The sequence below is a fragment of the Hypanus sabinus genome, chromosome 5 (assembly GCF_030144855.1).
Source record: "Hypanus sabinus isolate sHypSab1 chromosome 5, sHypSab1.hap1, whole genome shotgun sequence".
Lineage (NCBI taxonomy): Eukaryota > Metazoa > Chordata > Chondrichthyes > Myliobatiformes > Dasyatidae > Hypanus > Hypanus sabinus.
In genome coordinates, this window is record NC_082710.1 from 33,891,289 (window position 1) to 33,910,690 (window position 19,402).

Sequence of the window (19,402 nt, forward strand, 5' to 3'; positions counted from 1 at the left end):
TTTCGAGGAAGTTACTAGGAAAGTGGATGAAGGGAAGGCAGTGGATGTTGTCTACATGGACTTCAGTAAGGCCTTTGACAAGGTCCCGCATGGGAGGTTAGTTAGGAAGATTCAGTTGCTAGGTATACATGGAGAGGTAGTAAATTGGATTAGACATCGGGAGAAGCCAGAGAGTGGTAGTGGAGGATTGCTTCTCCGAGTGGAGGCCTGTGACTACTGGTGTGCCACAGGGATCAGTGCTGAAATCCATTGTTATTTGTCATTTATATCAATGATCTGGATGATAATGTGGCAAATTGGATCAGCAAATTTGCTGATGATACAAAGATTGAAGGTGTAGTGGACAGTGAGGAAGGTTTTCAAAAGCTTGCAGAGAGATTTGGAGCAGTTGGAGGAATGGGCTGAAAAATGGCAGATGGAATTTAATGCAGACAAGTGTGAGGTATTGCACTTTGGAAGGTCAAACCAAGGTAGAACATACAAGGTAAATGGTAGGACACTGAGGAGTGCAGTAGAACAGAGGGATCTGGGAGTACAGATACATAATTCCCTAAAAGTGGCGTCACAAGTAGATACAGTTGTAAGGAGAGCTTTTGGTACATTGGCCTTTATAAATCAAAATATTGAGTATAAGAGTTGAAATGTAATGGTGAGGTTTTATAAGACATTGGTGAGACCAAATTTGGAGTATTGTGTGCAGTTTTGGTCATCTAATTACAGGAAGGATATTATTAAGGTTGAAAGAGTGCAGAGAAGGTTTACAAGGATGTTGCCGGGACTTGAGAAACAGAGTTACAGAGAAAGGTTGAACAGGTTAGGACTTTATTCCCTGCAGCGTAGAAGAATGAGGGGTGATTTGATAGAGGTGTATAAAATTATGATGGATATAGATAGAGTGAATGCAAGCAGACTTTTTCCACTGAGGAAAACCAGGGGAGAGAAAAACCAGAGGTCATGGTTTAAGGGTGAAGGGGGAAAAGTTTAAAGGGAACAGGGGTGGGGGGGGGGCTTCTTCCACGCACAGAGTGGTGGGAGTGTGGACTGAGCTGCCAGATGAAGTGGTGAATGCAGGCTCACTTTTGACATTTAAGAAAAACTTGGACAGGTATATGGATGAGAGGGATTTGGAGGGATATGGCCCAGGTGCTGGTCAGTGGGACTAGGCAGAAAAATGGTTCGGCACAGCCAAGAAGGGCCAAAAGACCTGTTTCTGTGCTGTAATGTTCTATGGTTCTATGGTTCTATTTTATTTTCGAGTTCATTGGATATGGATACCCTTTTCTTACTGCTACCATTAAGAAGGAGGTGCAGGAGCCTGAGGACACACACTCAATGATTCAGGAACACTTTAACCATATAAACCATATAACAATCACAGCACGGAAACAGGCCATCTCGGCCCTCCTAGTCCATGCCGAACTCAACTAGTCCCACCTACCCGCACTCAGCCCATAACCCTGCACTCCTTTCCTGTCCATATACCTATCCAATTTTACCTTAAATGACACAACTGAACTGGCCTCTACTACTTCTACAGGGAGCTCATTTCACACAGCTATCACTCTCTGAGTAAAGAAATACCCCCTCGTGTTTCCCTAAAACTTTTGCCCCCTAACTCTCAAATCATGTCCTCTTGTTTGAATCTCCCCTACTCTCAATGGAAACAGCCGATTCACGTCAACTCTATCTATCCCTCTCAAAATTTTAAATACCTCGATCAAATCCCCCCTCAACCTTCTACGCTCCAATGAATAGAGACCTAACTTGTTCAACCTTTCTCTGTAACTTAAGTGCTGAAACCCAGGTAACATCCTAGTAAATCGTCTCTGCACTCTCTCTAATTTATTGATATCTTTCCTATAATTCTGTGACCAGAACTGTACACAATATTCCAAATTTGGCGTACCAATGCCTTGTACAATTTTAACATTACATCCCAACTTCTGTACTCAATGCTCTGATTTATAAAGGCCAGTGTTCCAAAAGCCTTCTTCACCACCCTATCTACATGAGACTCCACCTTCAGGGAACTATGCACTGTTATTCCTAGATCTCTCTGTTCCACTGCATTCCTCAATGCCCTACCATTTACTCTGTATGTTCTATTCGGATTGTTCCTGCCAAAATGTAGAACCTCACACTTCTCAGCATTAAACTCCATCTGCCAACGTTCAGCCCATTCTTCTAACCGGCATAAATCTCCCTGCAAGTTTTGAAAACCCACCTCATTATCCCCTCTGCCAGATTTCTGAATGGACAATGAATCCATGAACACTACCTCAATATTTTTTTTGCTCTCTTCTTGCACTACTTGCTTAATTTATTTTAAATTTATACATTTTTTTGTAATTTATAGTTTTTTATGTAACACACTGCACTGCTGCCACAAAACAACATATTTCACAACAAATGCCAGCGATAATAAACCTGATTTTGATTCTGTTGCTGGAAATGCCATCATTTATTGTCCAGCTCTGACCATCCCTGCACTGAGGAATCAAACATATTGCTTGGTCTGGAGGCAAACATAGTGGTAGAATGAAAATTTTAAATAATTTGACATTCCAACCAAACAGTTCATGCTTAAGGAGATCAGTTAACATGTGTACTGGGAGTCATATACTAAGACAATTTGTTTCTGATTCTGAACAGGCAGATTGCAATAATTCGGCCAAAAATAAACATTCTTCCACAAACATTCTTACATTATCAAAAAGTTCCCACAATGTTTATTTCAAGGGCAGACCACTTAACACAATTATTGAGTATAAATTAAAGCTTACCAACAGGAATTGTGTATCCTTGGATTTTGTCAGCCCAGCCAGCATAGTAACGTATTGTTTTAATTGAAGCATCTAAGTCAATAAAGTATGCTTGAAGGAAGAGCTTTCCAGCATCAATAGATTCTATTGTCTTAAATAAAAGGGGAAAAATCAATATGATGATGTATACTTAGTTCAATTTTAATAATTTTGCAAAATTAGCTGATGAAACATTAAATAACTGAAGAATTTAAATTAATCATAATTTAAGAATTATGGTATAAGGATATTTCTATCAATTATCTACACTGATGCAATTCAGTATAATTTTACTGTTCTTTGAAAATCACGGACATGATCACGGATGAGTGAAGTTCAATAAGTAATCTTTAGTCTATCCATTGCAGATCTTTACGTTTCTCTTATTAATTGCTTACAGAAAAATACCACAAGTCTCATGGGGCTTTAACTGGAAAATATCAATCAGCTTGTGATTTTAGCAGCATAGAATGGTGTGTTAACTAGAGGGTAGGAAACCCATTTTAATAGTACTGCTGTCACAATGAATACATTTACTGGAGCTTTTAGCTACATCCTGGTGGTCACAATTGACCAGTCACTTAACAATGTCAAGTATTCTGGCTACAAGAATAGATCAGGTAACTTCTAGCATGTGACACATTTCCTGGCACATCATAACCTTTCTGCCATCTACAAGAGACAAGTACAAGTTAGGATTGTGATGAAGTACTCTCCACCTCAAACTGTGCACAAGAAGCTTATCATCCTCCAAAACATTCTGCTTGACTGGCTCCAAATCCCTATCTCCAAACATTCATTCTCTGCATGAAGAAAACCTAGTGGCTGCAATGGGAACCTTCTACGGCTGCTCACCCAGCTGACTTTGATTGCTGCTCCTATGACACGTATACTGTAGATTGGGTAAATGCCAGCAGGCTTTTTCCATTGAGGTTGGGTGGGACTATAACCAGAAGTCATGGGTTAAGGGTGAAAGGTGAGAGGTTTAAGGGGAACGTGAAGGGAAACTTCTTCACTCACGTTGTGGGAGTGTGGAATGAGCCCAGGTGGTGCATGTGAGTTTGAATTCAATGGTTAAGGGAAGTTTGGATAGGTGCATGGATAGCAGGGACATGGGGAGCTATGGTCTCAGTGCAGGTCGATGGCAGTAAGCAGTTTAAATGGCATTGAGCAGATGGGCTGAAGGACCTGTTTTTGTGCTGTATTTCCTTATAACTCTATAACTCAAAAACCCCACTTTTATCACCAACACAAGGTTAGGATATCCACTATGAATGATGGACTCCCAGGAAGTACTGAAGGATGGAGGGAGCTAGATGTAAAAGTCTAAGGATCATTGAAGATAGCAGCACAGATAAAAGAAAGGTGGTACACATATAATGGATATTATAAATGTATAAAAGTGTAGGGATGTTATAGTACAATTTTATGAAACATTGATTTGGTCACAGTTAGAAGTCTATTCAATTTACCAAACATGAAGAGCTGCCTGCAGTGGTGAGAATGTTGCAGAAACTTGTCAGAATGTTGTCTGCAATGGAGCATTCAGTTCTGAAGAGAGACTGGACTGGGTTGGTTTATCTTGGAGTAGAGGAGGGACAGGAGTAATGTTTACAAAAGTATGTGGGGCATTAATTAGATAGTTAGTATGAAACATTTCTCCAGAGGAGAGATGTCTAAAATCAAATGATATAGGTTTAAGATAAGGAGACAGAAGAATTAGAAGGGATCAGGGAAAGGAATTTTGCTCCCAGATAGTGGGTTGGAATTTGGACAGTGGATGGTGGAGGCAGACTCTCTCACAACATTTAGGAAGTATCTAGAGAGACTCCTGAATCACCAAATCACAGCAGGATATGGACCAAATGGTAGAAGATGGGGATAGCAGAGGTGAGTACTCAATGGACAGTATGGATATGATGGGTCCAACGGCCCCATCTGTGTTATATGTGTTGATGACTCTTTATGACTGAACAGTGGATCCTTGTAATTGAAATAATGAACTATTTTCAAAAGGATTTAACCTTTGGTGGAAATCAATGATTTGACCTCACACCTGTTCTAAAACAGATGACAGGCTGTTTCATATCGGAATGCACATTGATCACAATGGTCTTCATATTTGTGTGCAGAGAAATGTATCTTCCTGATCTTGATAGTTGTCAGTCAAATCACTGACAACCACACATGATAAAATATTACAGCAGTGATTCCCAATGGGGGGCAGTTATGTGTCCTAAGCGGGTGTTGGGGGGGTGTTCAAGAACCTTGCAGTAGCAGTAAGTGCTAACTTGAGGCACGAGACCTGACTGACTGTTAGTAGAGCAGGCACTTCCAAAAATAGGATAAGGAACTGGAACACAGAAAGAACCATAGCTCTGCAGACAGTGAGCACACACCATCAAAAACTTGAAATAGAACCAATCAGTGAACCCGCTGAGGTGTTCAAAGCGACATTGGCTTCTCATGTGCGGTCAAGAACCAACTTTGGTGATTGTGAGACCTTATGTGATTGGTCAATCAAGCTAACTGGAATAGTATAAAGTTAGCTTGCCAAACACCTCTCTATCCCGACGAACATTCAGATTCCAATCTGAATCCTTGACAAAGTAATTTTCACTGTTGTGATCATCTTCATCTTTGTCTCACTGTTCCTTTGTGTGCCACTACCATTGTTCCATCCATGTCAACTTGCTTCAGTCATCATTATCTGATAGGAATTCCCTGTTTGTGTTATTTCTTAATTTTAATTTAGCCTCAATAATGATGGATAAATATGTACACCATATTTTTATGAGTTTGAAGGTGGTGATGCCTTGAATTCTAGTCCTGCTAAGAAACAGAAACTACAGGAAATGTGTCAATACACTGTTACATACCTGGAATTTGTTTTTTATTCTATTTCTGTCAGATAAGTGATGCCCCATGAGTCTTACTTGTAATACTGTACTGTCTAACGAAGCCATGAAACCATCAAGATGGCAGGAACACTTCAGTAAAAGACACCTTAAAAAGGCTAATTATGGTTTTACACAGTTCCAGAAGAGGAAAGAAGCATTTGAAAGGCATTGCACATTCAAGTCATTTGCCAGGAAATCTAAAAATGACCTTGATAGCAGTCTCATTTCTTCTTATAACATTTCCAAAACGATAGCAAAGTGTGGAAAATCTCATACAACTGGTGAAATACTAATAATGCCTGCTGTATCAGAAGTGCTCACCACTGTTCTCAGAAAGAATACCAGTATTTTAAGATCAATTCCTCTGAGTAACAACTCTGTGACTCATCGTTTTGATGAAATGAGTGAAGACATTGAGTATCAATTATGCGCAGAGCTACAAAAAACAGAATTTGATATACAACTGGATGAGTCAACTGTGTGAGACAACAAAGCATTGCTAATGGCGTATGTATGGTTTATCAAAAATGGGAAAGTTTATGAAGAGATTCTCTTTTGTAAAAAGATAAAAACAAATATCAATGGAGAATCAATCTACGATGAGCTCAAAAGATATAATGAGGATAAAAGTATTCTGATTAGAACGTTGACTTCTTGTGCAACAGATGGAGCACCATATGTGACACATGTTGCCATGTGGCATTTATGAAAAAAGGAATTCCAAGTCAGTTTGCAATGTATGGTGTAATTCATTGTCAATGTCTCACAGCCAAAAGCCACAGCCACTGACTTTTTCAAGCAAGACTCATGTAATATTTGCTATCACCAAAATTAATGATCATCCATTAATTAGCAGAATATTTTGTCAGTTATGCCAAGATAGTGAAGAAGAGTTTGATTGCTTGCTTCTTCACACTGAAGTGCATCGGTTGTCAAAAGGCTGCTGCTTAGCACATTTCTTTGATCCTTTAGACACTGGTCAAATTTTTGCTCAGAGCCAACATGCTTGAACTTTTACGTGGCAATGTGACGTACCTAGCCGATCTGTATGACAAAATGAACATTCTAAATATGTAATTGCAGGGTGAGAATTTTAACTTAGGCCAAAATGCAGTGTCCACTCTTATCAGAAAATTGGAAAAATATAAGCAAAACATTGGAAAAAGAATGTTCTCACAATTTCCCTGCATGGAAAGTCGGGCATTCTCTTTCACAGTTGGTGGTTTGCAAGAGTACTGCTTACACCTGCAGTCATTGAAAATGGAATTTCGGAATTGATTCAAGGATTTGAATAATTTGGAAATTCCAGACTGGGCAAATAATCCATTTCTTTACAAGGTGGAAGAATAGGAAGAGAGCTTGTAAGAAGAAATTATCGAAATTCAGAATGATGAAGAAGCAAAAATGCTTTTCAAAAATGTTGGCTTTTGTGATTTGTGGCTGCACTATCATGCGAAGTTTCCTGGTCTTTGGAAAAGTGCCAAACTGCTCTTCATTGCATTTCTATCCTCCTACCTTGTTGAAAGAGGCTTCAGTGCAGTTAACCACATACTCACAAAAAACAGAAACTGCTTGGACATTGTTACACGTGGGGACTTAAGGCTTTTGCTGTTACGTATTGAACCAAAATTTCAACTCTTGCTAAAATTCATCAAGCTCAGGGATCACATTGATATTGAAGCTGCTGTACAGCGCACAAGGACTACGTAAGATAGGTTTAATTAAAAATAAAAGTTTAAAGAAAAATAAAAATTCTCATGTTAACATATGGTCGACATGTTTTTACACTATGGGGGTGCTGGAAAGTATATTGTGCCTAAGAGGGGCATTGGCAAGTATGAAGGTGCTTTAGGGAGGTGTTGGCAGGTAAGAAAGTGCTTTTCGGGGGGTGTTGGACTAGAAAAAGGTTGGCAAACTTTGTACTACAGGGTCCACTAATTTTAACCAGGAATCGTATATAACTTTATGGAAACTGGGGAAAAAGCAGTAATTAGCACAGGAATTGAGAAGTTCTGCTAAATTCAAGCTCTGGCTAATTGTTACATGTGACATCTGTACAAAGGTGTGTCAATAAAATAATGCTGGAATCTTCATGTGTACAAATGTGAAAGCGTAATATCAAAACTTACACTCAGTACAACACGATCCCGTTCCATCAGATCAGCAAGTTTATTTAAGAGCCTTCCTCTTTGAGAAGCATCCATCCTCCGCCACACTGATCCAATCTGGAAGGCATCTCTGGCTGCCTTTACAGCCTTATCAACTTCCACCTTAAGGGAAACAATTCATAACCTAAGCTGTTACTCTGAGGTTTTATGACAGTTGAACAGTGTAGGAAAAGCACTGTTTAAGCATTTTAATAACTTATAATGCAGTTTTTAAGATAAAGACATTTCATAATAAAAAGTGTTTTCCAGAAGCAAAAAAACATCCAGATTCTGGTAATCTGAAATAAAAACAGAATTTGTTGGAATTATTCAGCGCACCTTTGGCCAAAGGAACAAGATTAATATTTAAGGTCCATGGCCTTTCATTAGAACAGAGTCAGCAGAGGTTTGGAACATTAACTCTGTTTCTCTTTCCTCAGATGCTGCCTGACCTGTTGAGTAGTAATAGCTAACTTCAACGCTTGAAATAATGGCCATACAAGTGCACAATTCATCATTCTCACCCAACTTTCCATTGTTTAAATCATCATTGTACTTCAAAGTGTCAAAAGACATTAAAAATAAGGATCTGAAAAATGGAAAAAAATTAAAGCTGATATTGTTTAAAGGAAATAAGACCAGAACTTTTGCATCCATTTTTGTAGGTGATCATTGAACATCTATTCCTTTGATACAGCAGGCAAGAAGAGCAGATTCAGAGTGATACTGAAGCTATGGCAGAATCAATGTCCCTCAGTTTACAGATGTTTGATGTATGATTTTTTTGTTATAACACCATTGACTCTTCGGGCTATGCATCTTCAACTCATGAGGCAATATCTTACTACAGTGTGTCACTCTCATCACTAGCCATTCAATGTAGCCTTGTTACATTGTGCACAGTCTTTTCAATTAATGAAATCTCACTTAATTTAACATATCTCATCTTAAATTAAAGTGCAGCTGTAGCTAAACCTAAAGTAAGCAGGGAAGATTTGCTTATGAAAATAAAAGTTCAAATGCATATTTGTGGCTATGCCTCCATTGTTGATATGCTCTGAGTGTGGTTGTTGGTATAGTGTGTGTGTGTGTGTGTGTGTGTGTGTGTGTGTGTGTGTGTGTGTGTGTGTGTGTGTGTGTGTGTGTGTGTGTGTGTGTGTGTGTGTGTCTGTCTGTGTGTCTGTCTGTGTGTCTGTGTGGGGGGGGGGAGCTGATGGAGTTTAACAAGTGGTAAGAAAGGGGACTTATTTAAGCAGCAACCAGAAGTGTTTAAAGAAACTGCTGTGATCATAGTTTGCCAATAATCTCTGTTACTATCCACATTCGAAAGCTGCAAGGAAATGAGGCCACTTTCAGCACTGTACTTTGGAACTACACATACAGTACTTAATATAACAAGCGTTTGAATTTTTATACTATAGTTAAGTACTTACAAGATGTGCAGGAAGCGAACTCAGGTTTGGAAGCTGTTAGAAGATAGTTTAAGAACACAAAATGACCTTCCTGAAAATCATACTTAGTTTACTGTTCAATCAGATTTTGTCTGATCTGTATCACAAGCCAATTAGATCTTGAGGATATGAAAATAACTAGTTCACTAATGCTCTTTAAAGAAAGATGTTTATTTTCCTTACCTGGTTTCTGACTTTAGTTTCACATCAACATACATTAACTAATACTATGAAATGACTTGAATTCAACAAATACCAATATAGTCAACTTAAAAGATTCACAGTTATCTTCTTGGAGAAAATAAGGTGGATAAAAATGCCAGCATTGATATCATCACTCCTATCTTATTAACTTAGAATTCTTATTAACTTGGAACACGAAGGTAGTGTAGCAGTTAGCATGATGCTATTGCAGCTCGGGGAGGATGTACAGAGACTTCAGCGCTGTTCTGTAAGTAATTGGATTTGTCTGGGGTTGCAGGTGTGGTGTGGATCGGAAGTCTGGAAGGGCCTACTCCGCACTGTATCACTAAGTAAAATAAAATAAATAAAACCATAAATAAAACATTATCTAACAGGGTTTACCACCAGGCTATAAAACTAAAATAATCTACTTAGATCTCAAGATAAGATTAGAACATTCCAAAGGTAAATGGGTTTGAAATTCCACACTATGATTTAAGATCTAAAAGCTGGAAAAGTTTATTTTAAAGCAAACCGATCAGCTATCGATTCCCAATATTTACTATTTGTAACGTTCTGTGTGTTCATATAATTTTTATGCAGTGAACATGATGAAGAATGGGGAAAGAACATTGGGGGGAGAAATCTTCTACTTTAGGAAAGCTGGCAAAATGCAACACCTGTAGCAGCAGTTTCCTTAGCAGATTGATTAGGGCAATTGGATTTAATCTAATTCCTTCATGGTCAGAGAAAATCAGTGTGAAGGTAATGTAATCTTGAATCAATACCTTTATATATAGAAAAGCAGATTCCTTCCTTTTAAATAGAATAATTTAATTTACACAAACCATTATACTAGAAATTTCATTTTTACAATTTTTTCTTTAGAATTCAGAACAAAAGTTCAGTAAACTAACAAAAGCAGTAAAGGCAAAGACCAAAACAAGTTTCCTTTGTGCAATTCTTAGTTTGCGTGTTTGAGGAGCGAAGTTCAATTTACTTTAAAAAAAATTGTTTTTTTTTGGATTATTTTAATGATATTTGCTCTCCTCATTGACCTTTACAATTTTGGCATTTTTGCCGGACAGTTATTACCACTAAGCTTCTGGTAACGAATCGGGGAAATGCTTTAAGCCACTTGGATGATCACCCGATCATATCCTCTAATTGCTGATTTAAAAAAAAACTTGCGTTCAGAATCTACAACAATAAATGCATTGAATTGCAAAAGCACTATGGTTTACAAAAGACATAAGAAGTTACAGTAAGAAAGCCACCAAAATCTCAATCTAAGTCTGTCTGATGATGACAGAAAATATATCTAATTTTGACTGCACTATCATTCAGGATTGATAGGCAGAGGCAAAAGCTGGACAGGCAGGCCTTCAGAATCTAAATCTGCATTGGAGTCCAACTGTTTCTTCCAGTCCTGATTTCTTGGTCCAGCCAACACCTGCAAATGGCATTTCCATGGTGCTCTCAGATGGGGAACTCTCAAGATTTGACCTAGCAATGATGAACATGTGCACTTTAGGGAAGATTACAATTCAAAAGTAATTGATTACATTATTTTATGCCCTTTTTAGAGGTAGTGGTCACAAGTATTGAAAGATAAGCCAGTGAATAAATTGATATTTGCTCTATTGGTAGGACACCATTTTGGATATGTTGTGCTGTTGAATACTGTTGTAATTGTACTCTAATTTAGAACCTTGAAACTTATAGACCATTGAAGAGTTTTGAAAGAGACAAATAACTTTTCACAAAGTATCCAATTTTGTGTTATGTTCATAGTCACATGGCTGGTCCAACTAACCATACACTTCAGAGGTCACTTTATTAGATATACACCTGCTCTTTAATACAATTATTTAACTAGCCAATCATGTGGCAGCAATTCAATGCATAAAAGTATATAGTCATGGCCAAGAGGTTCAGTTGTTGTTCAGACCAAATGTCAGATTGGGGAGGAAATATGATCTAAGTGACTTTGAGCATGGAATTATTGTTGGCGCCAGACAAGGTGGTTTGAGTATCTCAGAAAACACTGATCTCCTGGGATTTTCACGCACAACAGCCTCTAGAGTTTAACAGAGAATAGTGCAAAAAAAAAAAATCAGTGAGCAGCAGTTCTGTGGGTGAAAATACTTTGTTAACAAAAGAGATCAGAGGAGAATGGCCAGTCTGGTTCAAGCTGACAGGAAGGCAACAGTAACTCAAATAGTCATGCATTACAAAAGCGGTGTGCAGAACAGATCTCTGAATGGACAACACATCAGACCTTTTAGTGGATGGGCAACAGCAGCAGAAGGCCATGAACATTCACTTAGTGGCCACTTTATTTAATGTACTTATTTTTACTAAGTGATACAGCACAGAAGGGGCCCTTTCGACCCAACAAGTTGCATCACCCAGCTACCACCTGTTTAGCACTAGCCTATTCATACGACAATTTACAATGACCAATTGACTGGTACATCTTTGGACTATGTGAGGAAACCGGAGACCCTGGAGGAAACCCATATGCTCACAGGAAGGACATACAAACTTCTTATAGAAGACGACAAAACTGTACTTTGAACACTGATGCCTCAATCTGTAATAATGTCGCATTAACTGCTTATGGTATAAGCAAAAGTGACTACTTTTGTTACTCATGAGGGCTCAGTGATGGTTCAATTCTGCATTTTTTTCCTACCACTGTGACTTCCACTCATCTGGTACAGGAAAGAGCCTAGTGAATCTCCTCTGTCCTCTTATCTTTTCTCTGGCATGATGATCAGAAATGCATGCAGTACTCCAACAATTTATTAAATTCCTGCTCTTGTGTTCCGTGTCCGAACTAATGAAGGCCAGTATCTTATATGCTTTCATAACCCCATTATCTACTTGCACTGCCACTTTTAAAGAACTCTATGCCAACCAATAGATAATTTTACCTACTGAACTCAGATTTATAATGTTCCTTAGTGCATAATTTCCAAATGCAACCTTAACATCAAAATCAGTTACTGTCATCTATCCTCTGGTATTAAGGCTTCGTCGGACCAAAGCCACCAGGAGACTCAGAATCATCAGGTTTTTCCAGAAACGGAGCCTGGTTGAACAAATTATTGGTTTTCAGGTATTACTCATTGATACCAATTAAGATCCCTTCCTTTACTTTACAGAGGACTGTGAGAAAGCTAAATGTACAAGCTGATAAGATTGGATATTTTTGCTCTTTTGTATAGGTTAGTTACACTTGAGTAGTCCTCTACGTGTGAGCAGATGATAATTAAGTTATCATCTAGAAATTATGAAATACACTAATGATAAAATTTTTATATCCTTCCCAATTTTTCCTCTTGTTTTGCCTTATGGTAATTTAGTTTTACCTCTTTTTTGCCCAATTCTGTTTGAGTTACTTGGTCTTGCATGTCTCAGTGGTAGCTCACAATTATATTTGTGATGAATATACTGGCAAATAGTATTTAAAAGGAATGAAGTCCCTTCAATAGTCAATACTGAAGGTCATCACAATAGTCATCTTAACTGAGATGTATTGAATACATTTTAATGAAGATGGCCATTGCAGTAGCCTTCAGTTTTGACTGATTACTGTGAAAACATCATTGTTATTAAATGTTATTTGCTGATAGGTTCATCACTATATAATAATGAGCTTCTTCAATAGCCTAATCTTAAAAAGTAATAGCTTATATATTACCCAGGTAAAGCTCTTTGGGGTTACTTTCTGATGATGCTGTTACAAAACATGACTGTGATTTTGTAGCCTTTTGTATTCCATGCCTCTAAGATGATAACTACAGTAAAAGTGCTAATATTCTCTTATATCAATATGTTTTATCTAACAGACGGGGCACAAACATGGGACAGAGCTGCAACATTTGGGAGAATCATTTGGAACTGAGCTGCATAGTAAATGTCGCAGAGGGTGGCGAACCTCTGGAATTGTTTATCCCAGAGGGCTGAAGAGGACAGGTCACTGGGGGCTGGAAAGGAATTAGCAAGATACAGATTTGCACAGCTGCATAAAATTGATTGCAAGCTATAACCTGGTTTCAAATAAATGGCTATTTGGATCATCACTTCATGCAGTCAGATGCAAATACTGTGGTTTAGTAACCCTAATTAATAAAGCTCAGTTGAGTTTGATTGAAATTCTGCCTGTGGCAGTTCCAAGCCAAGCTGCAAAAGGAGGAGGGCTAAAAACGGCAACGGTAGTTCCAACGTCAGCAGACACTGGCAAGCTGCTGTCATTGGCCACGGTCCCACTACAGGTGATGGGCTTGAGTAAGTAAGCAGGTGATTGAGGTAGAATTCAAGATGCCTAACTATAAAAATAAAATGGGAGGCAAGGACATCTGTGATAATAACTATTGTACACTCAGTGACCACTTTATTAGTTACTTCCTGCACGTAATAAGTGGCCGCTGAGTGTACGTTTGTTGTTCTCTGCTGCTTTAGCCCATCCACTTCAAGGTTCAAAGTGTTGTGCATTTTGAGATGTTCTTCTGCACACCACGGTTGCAATGCATAGTTATTTGAGTTATTGTCACCTTCCTGTCAGCTTCAACCAGTCTGGCCGTTCTCCTCACACCTCTCTCATTAATAAGGTATTTTCTCCACAGAACCACTGCTTACTGGATTTTTTTTCCTTTTTCATTTTCACATCATCCTCTGTAAACTCCAAAGACTTGTGGATGAAAATCACAGGAGAAAAGCAGTTTCTAATGTATTCAAATCACCCATCTAGCACCAACAATCATTCCATAGTCAAAGTCACTCAATCACATTTCTTCCCCATTCTGGTGATAGCTCTGGACAACAACTGTACCTCTTATCCAAGCCTGCACTGAGTTGCTGTAATATGATTGGCTGATTAGATAATTGCATTAATGAACAGGAGTACAGGTGTACATAATAAAGTGCGCTAAATAATGCCGAGTGTACTGTTCAGCACACCAACAAAGAAGATTATGATGTAGTTTGGAAACAAGATAAAGTCTGCAAAAGTCTGGAAATCTGAGCAACACACACAAAGTGCTGGAGGGACTCAGCAGGCCAGGCAGCATCTATGGAAAGAAAAATACAGTTGACGTTTCAGGCAGGAGCCTGGAGTCAGTTTTCCATTGCAGCAACCAGCCTACTACCAAGAAGGAAAGAAAGCTACTTTCCACAGTACTTTTGATGTCACCATTTATATTTGACAGTCTCTCAAAGTCCAACCCTACACCCCCATCGTGAGAGGTGGAACTGGGTAAGGTTGGCCAACCAGGGTTCTGGTGAAGCTGTATAGACCAATGCACTATATAGTGGATACAATGGATTACAAAAACATTGATGAACTCCAACTATACCATTGGCTTTGGACAGTGGATACAAGAAGTTATCAGTGACCTATGTTCAACTGGGAACTAATGGCCCGAGAAGAGGAGGACGAAGAAGAAGAAGAATAATTTACGTCTGATTAATCAGTTCAGAAGGGTAGCACTGGTGTAATGTAGAAGACATTTAAAGCTGAAGATATTTTATAGTAATTGAAATGTAATGACTTATGGATAGTTAGTTTTCGTGATGTTGATTGAAGAACAAAAATTTGCTCACATGGTATCTATAACACCCCTGCAGTCTAAAGTAGAGCCATAGAATCTTCTGCAATGTTTCAGAGAAGACATAGCCTTAGTTTAATCTCTCAGGCAAAAGACATCAAAATCAGTACTGAGCAATCCCTCAGCACTGCGCTGGAATGACAGCCTAGGCATTTATTCCAATCTTCTGGATTACATTTCAAACAGAGCCTTCTGAATTATGGGCAAGTGTGTGACTAAGTGAACCATAATGACTGGAATATTAAAGACTTGCAATCAGTCATCTGAAATCAGAAGCTTAAGCTCGTATTCTAGGTTTTGAATTTACAGTGAGTACACTATAACTGTAGTTTAAAGTAAAGTTACATTTTTAAAAATAATCAGATACTTTATTGGATCTCATGACTTCTCATAAATCACATTCTAATTTTCTAATTGAAGCAGAAGTCTCCTATTTGTTAATACAATATATTCTGCAGATGCTGGAAATTCAGAACAACAGAGAAAAAATGCTGGAGGAATTCAGCAGGTCAGGCAGCATCTATGGAAATGAATATATGGTCAACGTTTTGGTCTGAGACCGTTCATGCTATTTATTGCTGTAGCTTCACAATTAACCACTGGGCAACTAGACCACACAGGGGTAGCAAGCACTTTATTTTATCTACTCTTCTGTGATCTCCAATGATCTCCATGCTTTGTAGTATAATTGCAGTGCAGCAAGAATGCATCCCCAATCTTCAGATAACAATCTGGTGGCTCCAGTGATTAACCAAAAACAATAGATGACCTTGCAATATAATACACATCAAACGTTACCAACTTTTGTAAAGAACATTGCAATAAAAGTGTATAAATATATTTTATATATAAAAAATGGTCCTCAATAAGATTGAATAAACAAAATTCATAGAAGATAGAATCTAGAGGTTTTTAAAGTGTTTTAAAATTAATTTAATTGTATGTATTGCTATATGTAAAACATACTTTTTAATTTTCTCGACTGCTAAGTTTATTAGTTTGAATGTTGTGAATTAGCTGCAAATTAGCATTTGCTGTCCGTACCCTTTGAAACTCCTGCAACTTTGAGATTTCCGTGTATATATTTGCAAATGAAACAAAAATCCCTAAATGTTGTCAGTGACTCACTGCCAGCCAACACTTGATGTTTCAAATCCAGATCATGGAATGCAACAAGGAATAAGAACCTGGCCTAATCCCCTATATCAAGGTTAATGGGTGCTCACCACTTGCTTACTGGAAAGTATGGGCTTTAGTGTCACCACTATTTACTTGTCATTACCCTGTTAAAGCTGGGGAAGAACTATCCATACTTCTTCATTGTGTGTGAGCTTTCTGGTGGGCCTGACAATTCATAAATCATCTATCCATCGATCCATGTCTCTTTCTTTTTATTTATTCTGTGTTAGTGTGGCTCAGGCTTTTCTGACCTAGCTGCACAGCAACCCACCTATTTAACACTAGCCTAATCCCGGGACAATTTATGATAAAAAATTAGCCTACTAACGGGTACACCTTTGGACTATAGAAGGAAATTGGAACACCCAGAGGAAATCCATACACACATGGGAAGAATTTCATAATACATGTTCAACTTTTTTTTCTACAGTTTGTCACTTGAAATCCTCATCTGAATTACTTGAACAGTAAACTGACTCTGTTGGAATATTGACACCTGAGTTACCTTTTCATAGGTTTAACTTCTGCAATCGACTGTCCCAGCTCTTTCCTTTCACTGTGCTCTCAGAGGACCTTGTGGCCCTCTGCCTTATGGAAGAACATACAACTCTTCTCCTTTCCACCTCCTATACCAAAGCAGCCACTTTGGAGCTACAAAGCCACAGATTTTATTTTCCCCTTTGTTTGTTGTAGGTTACTCAAAGGAAAACCTGTGCCATTGTGGTGCTGCATCCACAATACAACTTCCCCAATGTAAATCAACATAAATGCAGCAGCAGGAATAGGCCAAGTGGTCCGTTGGGCCTGCTCTTCCATTCAATAAGGTCACATCTGGACCGATGGTGTATTCAGCTTCACACTCCAATCTATCCCCAGTCAGTCCCACCACCTTAAAATTGTTTGCTCAACTGTCACTCTCCTTGAGGAAGAGAATTCCAAAGATGCAAAAACTTCTGAGAAAAAAAAACACCTCTTCCATGTCTTCAACGATTGAACTCACCTGCTTTTCTCAAATCTGTGCACTTTAGAACTTGACATTTCCTCCAGGGAAAATAGACTTCACAATTAATGGAAAACTAAATTCCAGCATTGATGCTGCCCTTATCTAAATCTCTTCCATTTCCTGAACCTCCACTCTCAGCCCATCTTTCAGCTGCTTTTACAAGGGTAGAGTTCCTTTTATCCTCACCTACCAACCCATGAACCTCCGCGTCCAGCACATCATTCTCCACAACTGCTACCATCTTCAACAGGATCCTACCACCAAATATATCTTTACCTCCCCTCACTCTACCTGTTCCATAGGGATTGCTCCCTCTGTGACTTCCTTGTCCATTCATCATTCCCCACTAATCTTCCTCCTGGCACTTATCCATACAAGTGGAAGTTGTGCTAAACCCATTCATTCACCTCCTCCCTCACCTCCATTCAGGGCCCCAAACAGTCCTTTGAGTTGAGGCAACACTTCACCTGAGAACCCGTTTGGATTATCTACTCTATCCAGTGATCCTAGTTCAGCCTCCTCGACATTGGTGAGACACAATGGCGACTGGGGAACCACCGTGTCGAGCACCTTTGCTCTAGCTGCAAAAAGCAGGACTTCCCAGCCAACCATTTTAATTCCAATTCCCATTCCTGTTCCAACATATTGGTTCATGGCTTCCTCTATTGCTATGATGAAGCCACTCTCAGGTTGAAGGAGCAACACCTCATATTCCTTCTGGGTAGCCTCCAACTTGATGAACCACTTTTACACCTTCTTCAAAGCCTATATATCCTCCCTGTAGTGTGCTGAACAGAACTTCACACAATACTCTGAAAGTGGTCTAACCAAAGTTTTATACTGCTGTTGCATGGCTTTTATGCAGTGCACTGACCAATAACGTCAATAGTACCAACCTATCTGGTTGTGTTTTCAATTTCAGGGACCCAGCGACCAGTGCTCCAAGATCCATCTGTACATCTACCATTTCTCAGCCCAAATTTCCAACTGGTCTATGACTTGCAGTTTTCATTAACAGTCTTCTTCGCTACACACAACCCTACCAAATTCTGTGTCATCTGCAAACTTACTACTCAGTCAACACTACCTCCCCCCCACCCCCCGCGTTCTGTCCAAATCTCACAAATAACGAGGTCTGAGACACCATTTGATACAGACCTTCAGCCAGAATAACACCCTCCTCCACTACCCCCTGCCGTTCATGGTCAAACCAAATATGAATCCAATATGCCAAGTCTCTGTGGATCCCTTGTGAGTTAAGCTTCTGGATCAGATGAGTGCTTGGCTGAAGTCCATAGCCCTTACATTACCAGAGAAGGCCTATACTGAACTAGTACTCCAGGTGTGATTGCATCAGGACCCTACCTAACTAAATCATAACCTCTCTGCTTTTCCAATAACGCATTATAAACAGTTTCTCTCCTAACCTGTGCACTGTGGCTTCAGTATAAACAATTTTCAAGATGCATTTGCATTCACTTGTAGAGGGTTTTCTGACATCTCCCAAGCCTGTGATCTCTACCAGCAAGAAGGTGCAGCAGTTAGTGATGTCGCCTCACGACTTAGGGGTTCTATCCTGACTTCAGATAACATCAAAGTAATGTTCCCACATTCTCCCCATGACTGTGCGAGTTTCCCCGAATGCTCCATATTCCTGCTGCATCCCAAAGATCTGCTGGCAGGTTAATAGGCCACCGTAAATCATACTTGCACACACAAAAGGATTGAAGAACTCAACAGTTTACACAACATCCTAGGGAGGAAAATTGTCCCGCTTTCACCCCCATGTCTCCGCTTTACGATAGGTAATTTTTCCCCCAAAAATCAGAGGGAAATTGGTGGGCATATAAGAGGTAAAGTTGCAAAGCTTTGTGAATATATGAGCGGAAGATGACTGATGGGATTTGCCAAAATGGTCTCACTTCGTCGTCGTTCAAATACGCAGGGGAGTAGACACAGATGCAACAGGACTAGCGCGGCCGCGGGGGTCATTGAAATAACGAACTACACCCACCTTATCGCCTTCTTGCACGTCACAGATTTTCTCTCCAGTGGCCGGGTTGTAGGTTGCGAACCTGTTGCCACTGCTGGAATTATGCCATTCATTATTTATGAAGATCTGC

At 39.2% G+C, this 19,402-nt stretch overlaps 1 protein-coding gene across 3 annotated transcripts in view; it reads right to left on the reverse strand.

Moving 5' to 3' along the window:
• Positions 1-19,402, reverse strand: part of LOC132394044 (aldehyde dehydrogenase 1A1-like) — a 75,240-nt gene that overhangs the window by 39,077 nt on the left and 16,761 nt on the right. For all 3 annotated transcript variants that reach the window (XM_059969696.1, XM_059969698.1, XM_059969697.1), the window contains 3 exons: positions 19,294-19,398; positions 7,831-7,971; positions 2,784-2,913 (listed from right to left, as the gene is read on the reverse strand). In XM_059969696.1, coding sequence (XP_059825679.1) covers positions 2,784-2,913; positions 7,831-7,971; positions 19,294-19,398 — 376 coding nt within the window. The remainder of the gene's footprint in view (positions 1-2,783; positions 2,914-7,830; positions 7,972-19,293; positions 19,399-19,402) is intronic.